The 18,685-nt window shown below is 49.1% G+C and overlaps 1 protein-coding gene across 2 annotated transcripts in view; it reads left to right on the top strand.

The window, feature by feature from the left end:
• Positions 1-1,821: 1,821 nt before the first annotated feature.
• The window catches only part of FAM120C (family with sequence similarity 120 member C), a 493,040-nt gene continuing 476,176 nt past the window's right edge, over positions 1,822-18,685 (top strand). For both annotated transcript variants that reach the window (XM_086940173.1, XM_086940172.1), the window contains exon 1: positions 1,822-2,519. In XM_086940173.1, the coding sequence (XP_086796299.1) occupies positions 2,043-2,519 (477 nt within the window). In that variant the 5' untranslated portion in view covers positions 1,822-2,042. The remainder of the gene's footprint in view (positions 2,520-18,685) is intronic.

The raw sequence follows: 18,685 nt of genomic DNA, 5'->3' as shown, positions 1-18,685 counted from the left end.
TCACTCAGGGCCAGTCTTAGATGTACGTATTTCTCCCCGGTTGACCGTGTGAACCCTGAGCCCAAGTAGTGTTGAGGGGAGCCCCTTGTGTAGCTCTGAAGGACAAACCAACCATGGGCCTCTTTCTTTAATGCTGCTTTGTCCTCCACTGGAGAGATGATTTTTACTGTTTCGTTTACAAGCTCTTTGAACGTGATTTCGTAGATCTAGTTTGTAATAAACTTGATTTATCCATTATACTCTAACCACTGCACTCTACACCACTTTAATCAAAATCAATGCACTCTATGCTAATCTACTCTACAACACACTAAACCACTACAATCTTCACCATTACGACAATCTACTCTGCAACATTTTACTCTCCACCACTGAACTGTCACTCCACACCAATGCACTCTACATCACTCCACTCTCTGCCACCAGGGTTGGACTGGGAACCCAAAGTAGCCCTGGCAATTTTGTCAGACTGGCCCTTATCACCGGTGGGAGGGTGTTGGGTTAGACATGAAGCTCTGCTGCTTTTGTTACTGGGGGCCGATATTGCACCATTGCTGAAAAATCGTCCCCCAGCAAAAAATTGGGCACCCACTGCTTCAGAACTGACCCCTGCACTCCAAAACAGGTCCCACTCTTCCAGCCTCCTGGGCAAATGCCAGATGCCTTCTATGGCTAGTCCGGCTTGGTCTGCCACTGAGCTCATTGCCAATCCACTGTAATCTACTCTGCCATTTCACTCTGAAACAATCTATTTTATGCCATGTTACTCAAAACCAATACACTCAACGTCACTGCATTCTACACCAGTGACTCTGAAACACGGTACACCATTATACTCTACATCATTGAATTGTAGGTCACTGAACTCTAGGCCACCCCATTCTACTCTGCAGCACTGCACTCTATGCCACTGAACTGTCATGCTTCACCACTTTACTCAAAACCAAGCAACTCTAAACCAAGTAACTCTGCCACTCTAGTCTGCACCACCGTACTCTACAACAGTCTACTCTGCACTCTCTGCCACTCCCCTCTTTACTTCATGCTACCTTGCACCACTCCGAAACAATCTACTCTATTCCAAACACTGCACTCTATGCCACTTTATTCAAAGCCAATGTGATCTAAACCACTGCGCTCTTTGCCACCACTTTCCATGCCAATGAACCTACGACACTTAGCAAGGATGCGTGCACTGTTGCTAAACTCCACCCTGCACTCAAGACTATTCTAATACACACCATACTCCCCTCAACACTGAACTTTGACACACTACTGTCCCTAGACCCCCCTCTAACTTTTACAATGCTGAACAGCTGACTCGTGTTAGTGAACAACATGGCCAACCTGTTGGCAAAGCCAATAGCTTTTGCATACATATGTGATGCCTATTTGCTTTGCCAATGCTTGTTTTCCATTTTGACATGCTATAATATGGTGCGAACTTGATCCAAAGCCTGGATTCAGCGCTTCACAATGCACGGAGTCGAGGTCATATATTAGACCAATTAATACGGGGAGGTATACACATACGGAGACGAAACAAATCAACCCCTCAGGAACCGAGAGCTCCCGGCCGGCAGCAGAGGGTTTGAAACTACCTCTCCCAGAAGGAATGGACACAGGTGTACCGAAGTTTCGATCTTCCCATGGGAGGCGCGGGCCGGTGCTCGCGCGCACTGCTCTCTGGGAAACGTAGTGTAAGCGCGACTCCCTGTACGTACCAAGACCCGGGCGATGTTTAAGAAAAGAACTACAGTTCCCAGTACGGCCTCGTGGCTTGTCAAAAACTGGAAAAGGCCGCGATACCGGCCACGGCCCGCGAGAGTCAAGGCGCAACATGGCGCCTGGAGCTTGAGGCGCGCGCGCCGGACGGTCCTGGACTTTGCCGCGCGAGGTTGTTTTTGGCGGGAAGAGCTCACCCCCTGGAGGCCGCCATTTTTGAGCGGGCCGGTGGCCACCATTTTGAGCGCAGGCCCTGCCGGTAGCCGCCATTTTGTCAAGCTCGGTGTTCGCCATCTTGTGAAGGCCCTGCCGGTGCCATGGGCGTGCAGGGGCTGCAGGAGTTCGTGGAGAAGCGCTGCCCGGGCGCCGTGGTGCCGGTGGACCTGCTGAAGCTGGCGCGCGCGGTCTGGCGGGGCTCCCCGGGGCCGCCGCTGCCGCCCGGGGCCTCGCCTCCCCCGGCTCGGGTGCTGGTGGACGCGGGCTCGGCCATGCAGCGGCTCTATGGAGGCTACCAGACGGACTGGGTGTGCGGGGGCCAGTGGGGCGCCATGCTGGGCTACCTGTGGGCGCTGGCGGGCGCCGGCGGCCTGGAGCTGGCGCTGGCCCTGCCCGGGGCCCTGGGCAAGCCGCGCCTGCCCGAGTGGGCCCGCCGGGCCCAGGCCGAGCGCCAGACCGCCCAGCTCATCGTGGGCCACGTGGGACACAAGGGCACCCCGCCGCCCCGGGCCTGGTTCCTGCCGCCGGCCTGCCTGCAGCACTGCCTGAGGCTGGCCCTGCTGCGCTTCAGAGTCAAGGTGAGACTCAGGGGGGCGAGGGGGGGGGGGGGGGGGTGACCGGCTGAGGGCTCCGGGGCTCGCCCAGGCTGTGCGGGGCGGAGCAATAGCGTAAAGTCAGCTGCTCCGTTCCTGGACTCCTTCAGCAGCGCAGTGCACTCTGGGAGGTGTAGTCTCAGCGGGGTGCTGGCGCTGTGCAGCCGCCTGCTCCCTCGGGAGGGGGTGTAACCCCCAGTACTGGCCAGTGTCCAGGTGTCAGCTGAGGAGGGCGTGGGAAGCCTGGAGGAGGGGGGTGTGGTGTGGAGGGGGCCGGGCCAGGGAGGGTGTGCTGCCTGGGGCAGGGTTGTGGTATGCACCGGTCTGTGCATTAATTTAGTTTTTTATTTAATGCAGTTTTATATACCTCGAACTTTACCCAAAGGTGTCAGTGCACTTTACAAAAGAACCAGGTAACTCACTAAAGGTACACTAGATAGGCTCAACTCACAAACAAGTTACATATATACAGTTTCCAAGGTACACAAGATATAGGCTTAGCACGCCAATAAGTTTCATTTATGCAGTTACAAAGCTATCAAGGTGCATATTTATATTTAAAAAAAATAAAAGGTGTCCGCTCCTTGGATGTGAAGTGCGGCAGGTCCTGGGCAGAGCTCTTCAATGTCCCAGGGGCATGCATGCATGGGAATTTGTGCCTTTTGTGCCATTGTGGAATTGTTCTGATTTTTCAGTTGGTATAAAAGAACTGTAATACCGTGATTGTGTGTGGGTCGGAATTTTTGGGGCCCTGTACGAATAGAATTATAAGTTGTGTGGAGTTTACTGTACTTAGTAATTATAAGGTGCGATAAAGTCCTTCTTCTTTGGAAGGTTACATCTACTTGAATTTACTTTAAGTGTACAGAATTGTACATTTATTTATTTCAAAGGATTTATATAGCGCTACTGGACCCAAGAGTATCAGAGCGCTTTACAAGGATGGTGAAAATAATGAGATAAAATTAACAATTACGCGAATAAGAGTTACAGTATGAGAACGCATTCAACAGGGCTAAGGAGGCTAAGAAACCGAGAGATAAAATTAAGTGGAAAATTAAGATTAAAAGTTAGGAGAGAGAGGGGGGTGATGAGAGGGGGAGTGAGAAAATGAAGGGATTGAGAGGGGGTGGGAAGAGGAGTGGATAAGGGAAGAGAAAGGAGTGAAAGTCAGTAACATTAGATACCCCAATACTTGTTGAGAAGAAGTACTTTGAGTTCCTTTTTTAAGAGGGGTTGCAGCGAAGATCCTTAGGGAGAGAGTTCCAAATTGTAGGAGCGTTACCAGAGAACGCACAGGATTAGGTCTTTTGACATTTGAGTCTGGGTGGGATCAAGACAAGGGAGTTTTTGCTCCTCAGGGACCTGGAGCAACCTGCTTTGTGTAGTTTTGTTGTAAGGTAAGAAGGGGTGTTTTGGTGAAGAGCTTTATGTGTGATGCAGGCAATCTTGTAGGTGGATCTTCCTTCTATTGGAAGCCAATTGAGATTTTTGAGGACGGGGAGATGTGATCAAATTTTTTACACTCAGAGATGAGTCTTGCAGCTAGATTGAGGACAGAAGTAATCGGTGCAAGATGGATTTTAGGCGTGCCAGCCAAAGTGGCGTTGCCATAGTCAATCCTGGAAAGGACAAGCGATTGGACAACAAGTTTGAAATCATCTGCTGGAATAAATGGTTTAAGTTTCTTGAGGTGGCGAAGGGTGAAAAGCACACTTTTGGATGCATTTTTAATCTGGGGGATGAGATTTAGATTCTGTTCTATACTGATGCCTAGGGATTTGACAGAATTAGAGGTGGAGAGTGGGCAGTTAAGAGCTTTGATGTCCTTTATCCAGAGTTGAATGGGAAGGGAGTTGTTTTTGGGGAAGAAAAGGATGATTTCAGTTTTATTCTGTTTCAGTTTGAGATGGTTCCGATGGAACCAGGTTTGAATTCTGTTCAAGGTCTCATTGAGGTGGAGAATGTCTTTGTGGGATTTGATCTTGTAATATAATTGGGTGTCATCGGCTTAGAGGTGGTAATTGATATTAGCTTGTTTGAGGATGAGGGCGAGTGGTTCCATGAACAGATTGAATAGGGTTGGGGAGGGGATGGATCCTTGAGGGACGCCGATTGAGACAGGTTGAGGTTTAGAGAGAAAGTGGCTGAGCTTGATTTGCTGTGATCTGTTTTGAAGGAATGAGGAGAACCATTTGAATACATTGCCACCTAATCCGAACTGGTCTTTGAGAGTGTTGAGAAGGGTGAGGTGGTGGACGGTATCAAATGCAGCTGAGAGGTAGAGGAGGATTAGTAATGAGGATTCCCCTTTGTCTAGGGAGCGATGAATGTCGTCAGTGATATCTAGCATAGCAGTTTCTGTACTGCTTCCCTTGGGCTGGATTAATATTTCGTAGTCCCAAAGATTAAAACTAAACTACTCATTCGCTTCTAATGAGTATCAGCTAAAAGTAATGAAAGATGGCACAACATTCTTGGGTGTAAGAGTGGTGAGGAAAATTGCGTTGTCTTAGGACGGTGGACAGCAGCCTCAGATGTAATGAGAGGAGTTACTGGAGTGTTGTAAAAAGCTGAGGACATAAGATGTAGACATGCCTTTCTGGCTCCAAGCACTTAAAAGTTAGTCATTTCCATGACCTCTCTAAACCAGAAGAGATGACTGATTGTTCCCATTACCACACATTTACTTGCTTTCATATTGCTACCTTCGTGTAAATATTTTCTTATTGGTTTTCACAAACACATCCCTCTTTTCAGTGAAACCTTATACATGGTTTAAGGGGCTATGGAATTGAAACCTAAATAGTGCAGGGCATACCTATACCCTCCTTAGTAGTATTTTTTAAGGTCTAGCCTAGATATCGCTGTTTTTTAGATATGTTTCATATACTTTGTGGGCTTACAGCACACCCATTGCTTTTGATTTGTTTCTTCGAGTTTCCTTTAGAAATCTTGCTTCTAAGTGGCTATTCTTTCCTATTTGCCCCTCCTTTCTGTGGGTTGGTCCCTTCCATGGAGCACCAACTCATTACTTGTAGCTTTTACACTTGTCTTATTTAGGAAATATTTTTGGGACTATTTTTTTCATTGATTAACACAATCGCTTATGTTTTCACTTGTTTCTTTATCTTTGTACCATCCTTGCAAGTGCACGTATCGCCAGCCTGCTGTACTTAATGGATATTTGAACCTCTCAGCGGTTATCAGCCGAGCAGGGTTCATGAGATTTAGGGAAGTTAAATCGAAAGTATTGCTTTGTTTTAGGCTTCACCGCTACTACGGTTTTTGAACATCTGCCCCAGCTGGGCATGTGGTCTATTCCCCACTCCCTTTCCATGAGCCATATCCGAACTTTCGTTCCCAGCATCCAGGTTTTTTGCCTTTGTAATTTTGCTGTTCAGTGCTGAAAAGTCTAGCGGTCACTGCGAATGAGTTTACAGGATGTGCAAGAGAGCTGTTGTCTTCGTAATTAAGGAAGTAGTTGGGGAAATCCTAGCCTCAGCTCAATAATCCATGATGCGAGTTACTGCATTTGTCACGCTGCAGCTAACAGTTGAGCAGATATTTAGAATATTACGTTTAGTGCTCATGTGAAACAGTGCAGTTATGTTGCGAAGAGCTGAAATGCTCCCATATAGAGTGCTCGCTATATGGAACCGCAGATTACATCCATAAGCATTCCATGGGCCTTTCTTTCTGAAAGCCACAACGTTATTACGGACCGAGCGCTAGTTACAGTATTAAGTTGAACAAGAAAAATATATATTAATGTAATACGTCTCTCTGGTAGTGGGTCCTAGACATCTTATCTATTTGCTTATCGTCATAAAGCATCAGTGTAAAACTCACAGGGGGTGAGACTTTGGCATTACTGCCAGAGCTGCCTACCTTTTGAGCTGGTGAACCAGGTTTGAGCCTCAGCGTTGGCTCACCATCCTCTGATTCTGGGCAAATCGAATTCCTGTGTCTAAAATAAAAACATTCTTTTTTTTTTTTTTTAAACCTTTATTGCACATTTTATAGTACACAGCGAAATGCCTACAACCCAGTGGGCCGGCCGCTAACACGGTTTGTGGTTCAAAATGCAACATTGCAAAATAGTCATTAAGCCATCAGTCTCTGTAGATATTCAAATAAGGTTGCTGCAAAATAAAAGTGCATCTCAGATATGTGTTGACGCTGGATGAGGTTTTTGATTTTACTTTTTTTGAAGAAAAAAAAACAACAAACTTCAACTTAGAATGTTAGGAATAATAATACGTTCTTGCATGAATCAACACAGTTTGAGTTACAAGTGCCTCTAGGGAGAGGCCTACTCTAATCTCATATCCCGGTATTCGATCGCTCCCCACCAATTTTACCTTTACATCAACCCCCTGCTTCCCCCGTATCAGTTCTACTAGGAGATCCCGTACAGTATCTTTGGCTTCCCTTCTCCTCACACATCTCACCTAGCTTCACCCATCTTCTTCTTCCTCGTCGGAGACATCTTGATCATCTTCCCGCAGAGGATCACAAATTTCCCCCCTGTACACATTCCATTTCATCCAAACCTTATTCCACTTCCCCGGGCAGGCCCGGTTAGAATAAACTGCTCTTTCGGTTACCATCACCCTGTCCATATTCAGACACCATTGTGACTTGGTCGGCATTTCTGCCGCCCCCCAGCGCTGTGCGATGTCTTGTTTTGCCACCATTAATCCTACCGTGACCCAGAGCTGTTCATACCTGGAAAGGTCGGTAGGCTCCCATATGTTTAGTAAGCACCTCCATGGGTCAGGCAACAGTGACTGATCTAATGTTTGTGAGATTGTGCGGAGTATCTGTTTCCAATATTCCCGAATCTTGGGGCATTCCCATATGGTGTGGAAAAATGTCCCTTCCTCCCCACACCCACGAAGGCAGTAAGGATGTGGTGTCCTATGGATGCAGTGTAACATGGTACTAGTATAATAAACCCTGTGTAGTACCATGAGTTGTACTAGCCGCATTCGCGCCGAGATGCCCACTTCCTTAGGGGACCCAAGTGCCTCATTCCACTCATGTTCGTCCATTTCGCTAGAGTCGCCCTCCCATTTCCCCTTTAACAGGAGTGTTGGATCCGGGAAATTGTTGAGCAGTTTGCGGTGAGTGATGTTGCCCTTTCCAACATACAATCCGTAAGGAGGCGGTCTTCCAATGGCGAGGACTCGGGCAGAGGTGTGTTGGGGGGCAGAGCTGCGAGGAATGCATGTTGTATTTGGATGTACCTGTAAAGTTCCCTGTCACCAAGGTCATATAATTCTTTTAGCCGGGCAAAAGGCATCACCCCATTCCTTTCCCAAAGATCACCCACCGTGGAAATCCCTATGGTATCCCAATGTGTAAAACCCTTGCTGTTCCTCATATTGTCCAGCACCCGAGAGTCCCACAGCGGGGTCATCCTGGTAATCTTCCCTTTCTACCCCAGCGCTGCTGTTGCTGTATGCCACAACTGAACTGTCAATCTAGTGGGGCCTAGGAAGGCACGAGCTTTACGGTGATCATACAACGGACCCAACAGACTGTTCGTGCCCAATTGTGCCCTGTCTGACTGGAACGCTGGCTCGGTTTGAGGTGCATGAATCCATTGGTTGATCGGCTTAAGGTGTGCTGCCCAGTAATACAGTTTTAAGTTAGGTAGTGCAATACCCCCGTCGTACCAGCCTCTGTGCAGCTTGGATTGTGCAATGCGTGCAGGGAGGTTCCCCCATAAAAGGTTGAAAACTAGCGCTGCCACTTTCTGGAAAAACCTAGGGGCTACAGGATAGGGTGTTTTTTTTTTTAGGACATATAAAAAACGTGGCAACGCCATCATTTTATAGAGTGCAGCTATACCCAAGAGTGTTAGCGGAAGACCCGACCAGAACGTAACATCTCGTTGTAGTGTATCCAAGTGAGGCTTCAGATTCTTATCCATGAATTCCGTTGGGTCCCTAGTGACATGGATGCCCAGATATTTAAACGACGAGCCCGCTATTGTTAGTGGGCACGCCTCGCCAAGATTCGGGACCTGCCCCTGCAAAACATACAGTTCCGACTTATTCCAGTTCAGCGTATAGCCGGAAATGCTGCCATGGGTGTCACAAATGTGTAACAAGGCCGGCACTCCACATTCAGGGTCTGTTAAATAAATCAACATGTCGTCTGCATATAAGGACAGTCGGTCCTCCCATCCCCCACTCCATGATATGCCCTTGAGGAGAGGTGAGGTCCTTATAAGGGTCGCAAGGGGTTCCAAAGAGATAGCGAACAGCAGGGGTGACAAAGGACATCCTTGCCGGGTACCCCTCCCCAGTGGGAACGTGCGCGAGATATGGCCATTAGCTACCACGTGCGCCATCGGGTCAGCATATAATAGTTTGACCCACGCAATAAAGCGAGGCCCGAATCCTAAGCGCTTCAGTGTCTCAAAAAGGTATGCCCACTCCACCAGATCAAATGCCATTTTAGCGTCAAGCGCCAAAATCACCGCTGGTGAGTCGACGGAATCTGCTCTAGCCAGCACACCGTGCAGCCTTCACAGATTCAACGCTGTGTTTCTGTGCGGCATAAATCCTGATTGGTCCGGGTGTATAATCGACGATAGATGGGGCAGGATTCTTGTCGCTAGGAGTTTGGCCAGAATCTTAACTTCGGCATTCAGTAGGGATATGGGGCGATAAGAGGAACACTCATCAGGTGGTTTGCCCGGTTTTGGAATAGTTACAATGGTCGCCGCCCGCTGATCCGGTGGAAGGGAACCCCTCTCCAGACATTCGGTAAACATTCCCAATAGATGTTCACTGAGGGTCTCAGGCACTGCTTGGTACCATTCAATGGGTATACCATTGGGTCCCATTGATTTGCCCGGGTTTAGGGCCCGAATCGCCAGTTGGATTTCATCGGCAGTGATGTCCGCTTCCAACTCATTTGACGCCTCCGGTGACAATGTTTGGACCTCAATCGGAGCTAGGAGGTCTTTGGCCATCTCGGGTGTGATCACACGTTCCGGGGTGTACACCCGCTCGAAATGGGCAGCGAGTAGCTCCGTGATACGTCTTGGGTCTGTGTGTACCGCCCAATGCTCGTCTTTCAGACGTTGGAATAAAAACATTCTTAATGTAACTAGTACTCTGGTAAAGCAAACATCTGGTCTGGTTTGCAATGAATGTGAACAACTTTTTGCAGAAGAGGTCCGTGCATGTCTTGCACCATCCCTTTAAGGAAGGAAGTGATCCACTTCAGGGCTTTCCCTTGGATTCTCATCTGGTGAAGGCAAAGTAGGAGGAACTAGTGAGACACAGTGTCGAAAGCTGCGGATAGGTCGAGCAGGATCAGGGTTGCTGTTTCTCTCCTGTCCATGAGAGCTCTGATATCGGTGGCAGCGAATAGGGCTGCCTCCGTCCTGTGGTTTGCGTGGAAGCAAGTGGTCCAGGAGATTGTTGGTTTTCAGGTGGTTGGTTAGTTGGTTAGGTTAGTTGGATATTTATAACTTTTTCTAGGACTTTTGCTGAGCAGGGGAGTATGGATATCAGTTGTTAGCTTTTGAGTTCTGCTGGGTCTGCAGAAGTTTTTTTTAGGGGCAGATTGACCTTCACATGCTTTCAGGCTTCTGGGAAGTTGGCAGCGTCGATGGTGTTGATGATGGTCGCGAGTTCCTTGCAGATGGCGTTCGTTCCCTTGTTTAACATGTGATGGGGGCAGGGATCTTTGGGGGCTTCTCAGTGTATGGAACCCATGATGGTGGCAGTGGACTGGTGTTTGAGTGAGTCCCACATGCTGATGATGGTTAGGTTGTGGTCTTTGGTGGGGAGTCATTCGATAATGGCTAAGGGTGGTTGGGAGTGAAAGTGTTCCTATATGATTGTGATTGTGTCTTGGAACAATTTGGCAAGGGAGTCGCAGGGGTCCTGGTAGGGGTGATGGCGTTCTTGGTTGCTGTGGGGTTGGAGAACACCTTGATAATGCAGAAGAGTTCCTTGCTGCGGTTGGAGAGGGCTTCCAGGCGGTTTTTGACTGCTTCCTTCTTGGTGTTCTTCAATTGTGAGTGGTAGTTGTTTAGGGTTTTTAGGTCTCGCCTAGCGTGGCAGCGCAAGCGCTGTTCGCTCGGCGAGATTTATTTTGAAGAGGACTTTCAGAAGAGGGCTTGAAGCCCCGCCCCTCATTTCCATTGGCGGGCGTCAGCGTTTATGCTAAACGGTGGCCTGCCATTGGAATTGAGGGTTTTTGGTTCACGCCTTTTTGCCTCCGATCCGTACTCAGTGGCCTGCTTTGCTGCTGTCGCAAAGCACTTTCTTATCTTTATTGCGCCATGTGTTCCTAATTAGAAATACATGGCCCGATAAAAGACGAGATCCCCATGCTCCGGCTGCAGAGTGGTCCTCGTATACTTTCGGGACTGTAGTGATTCCGGGTGACTTTGCGTATGGGCAGCGAGAAAACCAGCTAGAGCGCTACAAGGCTATTTACACGGCAGGCACTATATATGAATACTGTCAGCAAAGAGCACAGCGGTGTGCCATCCTACGACTCCAGGTACGGGTTCTCACTGTGCTGAAGTCCGTTCTTCCAATGGGCATTGTAGTGAAATAAACTCGCTGTCCGTTGTAGGAGCGTTTATCAAACTATGCCCAATAAAGCACCAAGAAGCGAGTGCTCTTGTTATCCACTACAAATGGATTGCCAACCGGTGGGAGTCCACAACCTATGCTCGCTGCGGCACCAGTTTGCACAGATTTCTTAGCATGGTTGAAAATTGCAACGAAGGATTGAAACATGGTGGTGTTTGTTTCTTTTTTTTAAATTCAAGTTTAACATGTATCATAGATTTGCATGCCGTCATCCAGCCTGTGTGCACACTGTGCATGAACAGGCGCCGCTGCCCGTGCAGTCCTCTCCGGTTACCGGAAGTCCTGTTAATTGCCAGGTTTGTGTTTGCGCTGAGTCTGCAGTGGGAAGGTTGGAGGTGGGAGGTTTTGTAACGCGATCGGAAGTGTGTGTGGGAGCGAAAGCGGTGGCCACAGCAGCTGACAATGTTACCCTTTTGTATGAGCAGTTCTCCTGAGGCACTTCATAACAGAGCGACAGTGTAACTAAGTGTCGCGTCTGGGTGGGGCCAAGCCCTGGTGCACGGATGAGGCCTGTGTGGCTGGAGATAGTGATGCTGCCTTCCAGGCAGGCAAACACGGGGTTCCCACGGGGGATGAGATAGGCAATAGTCCGCGACACATGCAGTGACTTCTTGGAGTGCAGAGTTGTTCAATCTGGGGGTCTCTAGTTGGCATTTTGGCAAGACTTCACAGGTGCAACACTAGCCAGAGTCTCAGTATCCCAAAAATACTTCCAGGAGGACACCAGGAAACAAAACAAACAGTATGTGGCTGCGTAGTGGTCTGCACTGAACTAGTGATGTACACCAATTACTGTGGGTCAATTACAAATACAAGTTCAAATCCTCACCGCTGACCACCAATGTTAGATCTGGGGGTCTCTAGTTGGCAGAGGTAGGTACCACTGTCCAAAAAGGGACCCTTGCTTCTAGTCAGGGTAAGGAGGTTATACTCTTTAGATAACCCCTGCTCACCCACTTGGTAGCTTGGCAAGAGCAATCCGGCTTATCAAAGGCAATATGTAGAGTTTTTGTACCAACACTCACAGTAGCACAGTGAAAACACCACACATGTACTCCACAACAGTTTAGAAAAATAAAGGTATTTAATCTAAACTATACAAGACCAAAACGACAAAAATACAACATACACAGTTCAAGAATATGATTTTCCAAGAGTTCTAGGGTTTGCGTTAAAATAATCCACAGTTGCGTCACGTTTTGCCCAAAGTACCTGTAGATGGGACAAAGTTCCAAAATGAAGCTGCAGCATTGAAAAACAAGCGATGCGTCACTCCTGAGACCCTGGGGAGGCGATGCGACAGCCCCATTGGGTGCAGCGGGCGTGTTGCGATGAATCCGGTCTGTATGGGGAGGTAGGCGATACCTTGTATGGATTCCGGTGCGCAGGGTCCGTTGGAAGCGTCTTGCACAGGCACGATGCAGCGATCTCTGGTGCGGCGACGATCTCTGGTGCGGCGACGATGCGCGGCACAGCTTCGATCTTCTACTCTCGCGGCCCCTTGATGCGATGGCTCTGCGACGATGTTTGCAGCGACGTGATGCGGTCCGCAAGCAAGCGGTGCTGCGTTCTCACCCAGCCATGACAGGCTGTGCGACGATATTCGCAGCAACAGGAAACTTCCCGCAGCGGGCGATGCGCTCCTCAAGCGAACGATGCGTCGGTTCTTGCAGCGGCAACAGGCGCTCTGAGTATCTCGATCTTAGTGCGAGGAAATTCCCGCCGCCACAATCGGGGATGCGCTCCGCAAGCGAGCGATGAGTGAAAATTGCAGATTGTCTTTGTTTCTCCTTGTCCAGCTTCCCAAATAGTCCAGCTTCCCAAACAGCAGGCACAACTTCCAAAGGCCCCTCAGTCGGACTCAGCATTCCAGGAAGGGCAGAACTCTCTCAGCAGAGTTCAGGGGGAAGCTAGGGGTGAAGTCCTTTTGTTCCTGGGGCTTCTTAACAGAAGGCCAGATCTCTTCTAGCAAGGTGACAAAGCAACAACAAAGTCCTTCCCCTCTCCTTGGCAGCAAAGCAACTGCAGGTCAGCCCACAAACACACAGCTGGACAGTCCTTCCTCTTCAGTCCTGTACTTATACCCCAAAAAGTCTGTGTTCCCTTTGTGCAGGAGGGCTCTGAGCCCGGTCCAAACCAGTTCTGGAGCACTCTGTTTACATGACTTCTTCTTTCCTTTCGCAGAGCAGAAACATCAGACGACCCACAGGAGGTGGAGCCAGCACTGTGGGGGGCAGGCACAATCCTATTCAGGTCCCAGGTGCAGCTCCTCCACCCCCCAGCTAGATGCAGAGCTCTCTATTCACCACTGGACGGACTCCTTCTGTCTCCTGGAATCCCCCAGCCCTGTCACTCACAAACCAGACAGTCAATTCACAAACAGCCAAAGGCACACAGAAAGGTCAGACAAGAAAGCAGCCACTTTCTAAAAGTGCCGCTTTCAAACACAGGCTTTAAAAAACATTTTTCCTAAAAGATGTATTATTAAATTCTGAGTTCAGGGATACCAGACTTCAATTTTGTATCTTGCTCCTATGGGAAGATATGCAGGTAAACATTATACACATCGTTCCCGATTATAGCCCATGGGCAAGAAAGCCTTTCAATAGTGAAAAACTAAAATGGCTGTAATTCGCTACCAGAGCATGTCACCTACACTAGTACATGCTCTACCTTTCACATACACTGCACCCTGCCCAGAGGGTACCTTGGGCCTTCCATAGGGTTGTCCAAAGTGTACAGAAAGGGAAGGGCTAGGCCTGGCCAGCGTGGACACTGGTCAGGTCAGCATGGCAGTTAGCAACTGCACACAGGCACTGCAGTGGCATGCCTGAGACACTATTTTAGGGCTACTCCTGTGGGTGGCACAATCAGTGCTGCAGGCCCACGAGTAGCATTTGAATCCCCAGCCCTGGCACACTCAGTGCACTTTACTCGGGACTTCCTTGTAAAAAAAATATGCCAACCATGGTTAAACAATCACAATAACAATTTATACAGAGAGCATATGCACTTTAGCACTGAGCAGCAGTGGTAAAGTGCCCAGAGTCCTATTGCCAAAAACCACAGGTCAGGAAAAATAAAGTAGGAAGAAGCAAAAAGTTTGGGGATAACCCTGCAAAAAGGGCCATTTCCAACAAGAGCTTATTCATTTTTTTTTTATTAAAAAGAATGCACATTTTACACAGTTTCTGAATCGAATATTGAGTATATTTGCATAAGGCTAACAGAAGACTCCTTCTCTGTAGTGACACCGTTTAAGTCATAGGCATTCATTTAAGCATAGTGCATTTTGGGAGCTGTAGTCTCAGTTCACAACTGGCCTAGCGGTTCAGATTACAATGCTTTTCGAGAATGAAAAACTGGATGGAATATGATCTCGCCATTAAATCGTAGTGCGGGCGGGTATTAGTTTAACCCATTGCATTCTGGAAGCTGTAGTCCGTGGTTCACAGTAAGTGCCAGTTGGATTGAAGTTTGAGGTGACCGCAATTGTCTGAATAAAGAGAACCTGTAATCCAAAGAGATAACTGAGTAAGTACATGTGATCCAGATAGGTGGGGGTAAGAAGGCAGCTTTGGCGATGGAGGGAGGGGGAAATCCGGATTATCCGAAGGCCTTTTACTGTGACTGTGAAAGGCCCCCTCGAGTGGGCACACCCACCATCCAGTGATGAAATAAAATTATCTAAATGTACCCATTTGTTTAGGCAAAAGCAGCATGACCTTTTTGACCGGACCCCCCCCAAAAGGTCAGTTGTGGTACTTCATGTTAGGTAGATATGATGGAATAGAGAAGCGAGAGAAAAGTGAGGTTTTCAGCAAAGAAGCTGTTTTGTGACCGGGGGAGGTATACCCTGGAAAGAAAACACGAATCGTACAGTCGGGCAAGGAGTAGTGATGGATGGGCCTGTTTATACTTCTGGTGCTGTCATTAATTATTCTTTTGTTCCCGACTCTGCAGATAGCTTCTCAGGGTTCTTCTGAATCCAATGAGCGGGGCAGACTCTGATATTCGGGAGCACAGGGGAGGGATGTGCGGTTGCAGTAAAATTTAGTAGGTTATTGCAGTAATCCAATTTAATAAGTACTATTGAAACTAGTGACTTGGCGGCAGATCAACAAAATGACCCTGAACTCTGTTTGTGCTCACCATTCAGAGCTGACATGGTGAGCCCATGTTGCCCATTTCCATCTCATTCCTGTCAGTGGTATGATAAATACGTAGCTGTTTCAATTTATTCTCCAATCCTAGAAAGTTACAGTATAAATTACAAATTTCTCTTTATACTTCTCTTTTTTTCTGCGCTCAACCGTAACATTTGCGTTGTAATGCAGGTTTACTATGGTTTCAACAATGACTTTATAACATGGGGTTGACTTTCCAGCACATTGTCAATGAATCCCTATTTTGGAGCAGCTGAGTGTACTGAGTCCTTTTCTCACAGTTCTAGCAATTTTAGCGTAAAAGTCCTTGGTAAACCCACGTCTTTTTTTTTTTTTTTTTAATTTTTACTAAACACTTGTTTGTACTGGTTCTTATGTCACCTTGTGCAAAGAACTGCCCCAGCACGCAAACCTTACTACTTGTCACCCCTGTACAGCTGGTTATTGACTGAATGTGGGATTTGTATCCCTCGCCACTAAAACAAGCATTGAAAATGCAATAGGTTTCGCCTTTGTTAAAGTAAAAGCCATTTTCTTTGCTAATGGTATAGTATAGTCTACATATACAAGCACATACCTTTGAGATGGAGACAACAGTTCCAAAGGTCCCACTGTGTGCAGGCCTAGCGTAGACCAAGGCTCCCCAGGAATTCTACAGGCGAAAGGGGAACATTCCGGACTACTTTGGATGTTTCACTTGCGACATATAAAACAAACAAAAAACACGATCGCGGACTACAGTTTTCTCCTTTGTCCACTTTTGACCACCAGTACTTTTCCTTGACTCTCTCTTTAGTCTGCTTCCTGCCCAGATGTCCTTCATGGGCCAAATTTACTATAATTTTTCCGCGCCGTCAATACGTAACTGTTTTTCCAGGGTTCTCCATTTCTATACGTTTTTTTTGTTGCAAGTATTTAGTGTAATTATATCAGCCATCCTGGCTACGCAGGAGAAGTCAGATTTTAAGCCATGTAGGGATTGTGGGGGATCATATGTTGATTACTGACCCCCATGAAGATTGTTTACGGTGCCTCTCGTTGGACCACAACATTGAAGGGTGTTCGTCATGCATGCGCATGAACCCCAAAGCCTTAAAGGAGAGGGAGGCCAAGCTGTTTATGGCCAAGGTGATAACTTTGAAAAGGGTTGCAGGAGGTCGAGATCCAAGTCACTGACTCCGCATACCTCGACGTTGTCAAGGAAAAATAAAAAGAAGCTGTGCCATGGATCTCTATGTCAATCATCAAAAGATTAAACACTGAAGTTGGGGGTCTCCCAGTTCACTGAGGTCACTGCAAGGATGAAGTCTCTCTCTTATGGAGGCCGCGCAGCGGTAGAGAGAGCGACCCATGACCCTGTCACCAGGCAGGTCGGTCCACTCACTGCCACGCAGCCCCCTGTGTGACCTGAGCCCCCTTGTGCTGCTGCCACTCGTGCATTTTTTCGGTAATTGTACCACTGTGCTCCCTCGATTTTTCTCTTCCTGTTCTCCAGCCTTGTGCCCCCTTGTGTTGCTGCCACTCGTTTTGGGTTCTGTGCCTACTACCTGCTATTACTGTAACTATATTTCTGTGCTCCCTCTGTTTTTCTCTTCCTGTTTCCCACCCGTGTGCCCCTTTTTTTTATCGTGCCTCCTTTTTTTCTGTGTCCCCTTGCCTTCTGTGACCCCCGCCCGCTCCCCCTTCAGGATTCCCGCCGCTGTGTCTCCTGCAGCCCCGCCCTGCTGAAAGGCCATTTGCCACCCCGCTCACGCCTCCCAGCTGCTCCTCCCTCCCACATCCCTTCATATGGAGGCCGCTCAGAGGAAGCGCCGATGCGAGACTAAGGCAAGCCTGTCTGCGCCAGGACCGCGCCCAGTGCCAGGACCCCAGGCCCCCGCACGCACCACGACGCCCGCCTCCGCTACGACTCCAGCACCCTCCACGCACTCCACTCCGGACGATCCTGCCCCTGCTGCCTGGCCGCCCTGAAACGCACCCAAGGACCTTTCTCCTGCCGGAACTGCAGCTTCACCAGCATCCAGCCCACCAACCCTCCCTCTGAAGAACCCAACTTCCTCAGATGCATCCGGCTCAACACCCACTCCGCCAGCAAACACGCCGTCGAACTCTGGGACCTACTCAACACCAACGCCCCAGATGTCGCCTTCCTGACGGAGACCTGGCTGACCCCCTCCTCGGCACCTGACATCGCCATCACCATCCTGGAAGGCTACAAGATCACCCGCAAGGACCGCACCAACGGAGTAGGAGGAGGAATTGCCATCGTCCACAGAAACACTCTCAAAATCTCGACAGACGACGACTCCCTTAGCACCACCGAACACCTACACTTCCAGATCCACACCGACCCCAACACCACAGTCGGAGGCACCCTCATCTACAGACCCCCCCCCCGGACCCTGACCACAGTTCAGCGACTCCATAGCCGACTTAATCAGCACACACGCCCTCGTCTCCACGGACTAGATCATACTCGGGGACCTGAACTTCCACCTCGAGAACAACGACGACTCTAACTCCTCCACCCTGATCGGCAACCTTGGACTCAGACAACTTGTCACAACACCCACTCACTCCGCCGGCCACACTCTTGACCCCATCTTCTCAGCAAGGACCCACGTCTTCTTCGACCGCACCGCCGTACTCCACTGACCCACCACCGCTGCATCCACTTCACCTTCCGGAAACCCACCACACACCACCGCTCCCAGCAGATGCCTTGCCGCAGCTGGGGCAAGATCACAGAGGATCAGCTAACCACTGCCCTCGCCCAGAGCCTACCTGCAGACCCGAACGACCCCTCAGCCTCAGGCAATGGATCGACGACTGCTCCAACACCCTCGCCCCGCTCAAGAAGCCCCTCCCCCCAACACCCACACCAGCAAGAGAGCCAGCTGGTTCACCGAAGACCTCCAGGCCTTCCAGCAAACCTGCCGAAAACTAGAAAAAAACTGGACCCGCGAAAGAACACCATAAAGCTACACAGCCCAATGGAGCGCCACCCGCCGACACCACCAACTCATCAGATCCGCCAACAGGACCCACGGCATAGACAACAAAGCACACAACAGCAAAGAGCTCTTCAGCATCGTGAAGGAACTCTCCTACCCCAGCTCCAACACCAACGACATCCCACTGTCAAAAGACCTGTGCGACTCATTGGCCACCTTCTTCCATCGCAAGATCGCAGATATCCACGACCGCTTCAACGCCGTCACCACCCCGGCTACGGCTGACACCCCCGCTCCCACGACTACCACCCGCACAAACTGCCTGCTCACCTGGACCGACATCAGCGACGACACCATCAAGATCATGAACACCGTCCACTCCGGATCCCCCGTAGACC

Source organism: Lissotriton vulgaris, chromosome 10, assembly GCF_964263255.1.
Source record: "Lissotriton vulgaris chromosome 10, aLisVul1.2, whole genome shotgun sequence".
Taxonomy (NCBI): domain Eukaryota; kingdom Metazoa; phylum Chordata; class Amphibia; order Caudata; family Salamandridae; genus Lissotriton; species Lissotriton vulgaris.
Note: the sequence above shows the minus strand (reverse complement) of the source record. Positions and strands in the feature narration are given on the sequence as shown.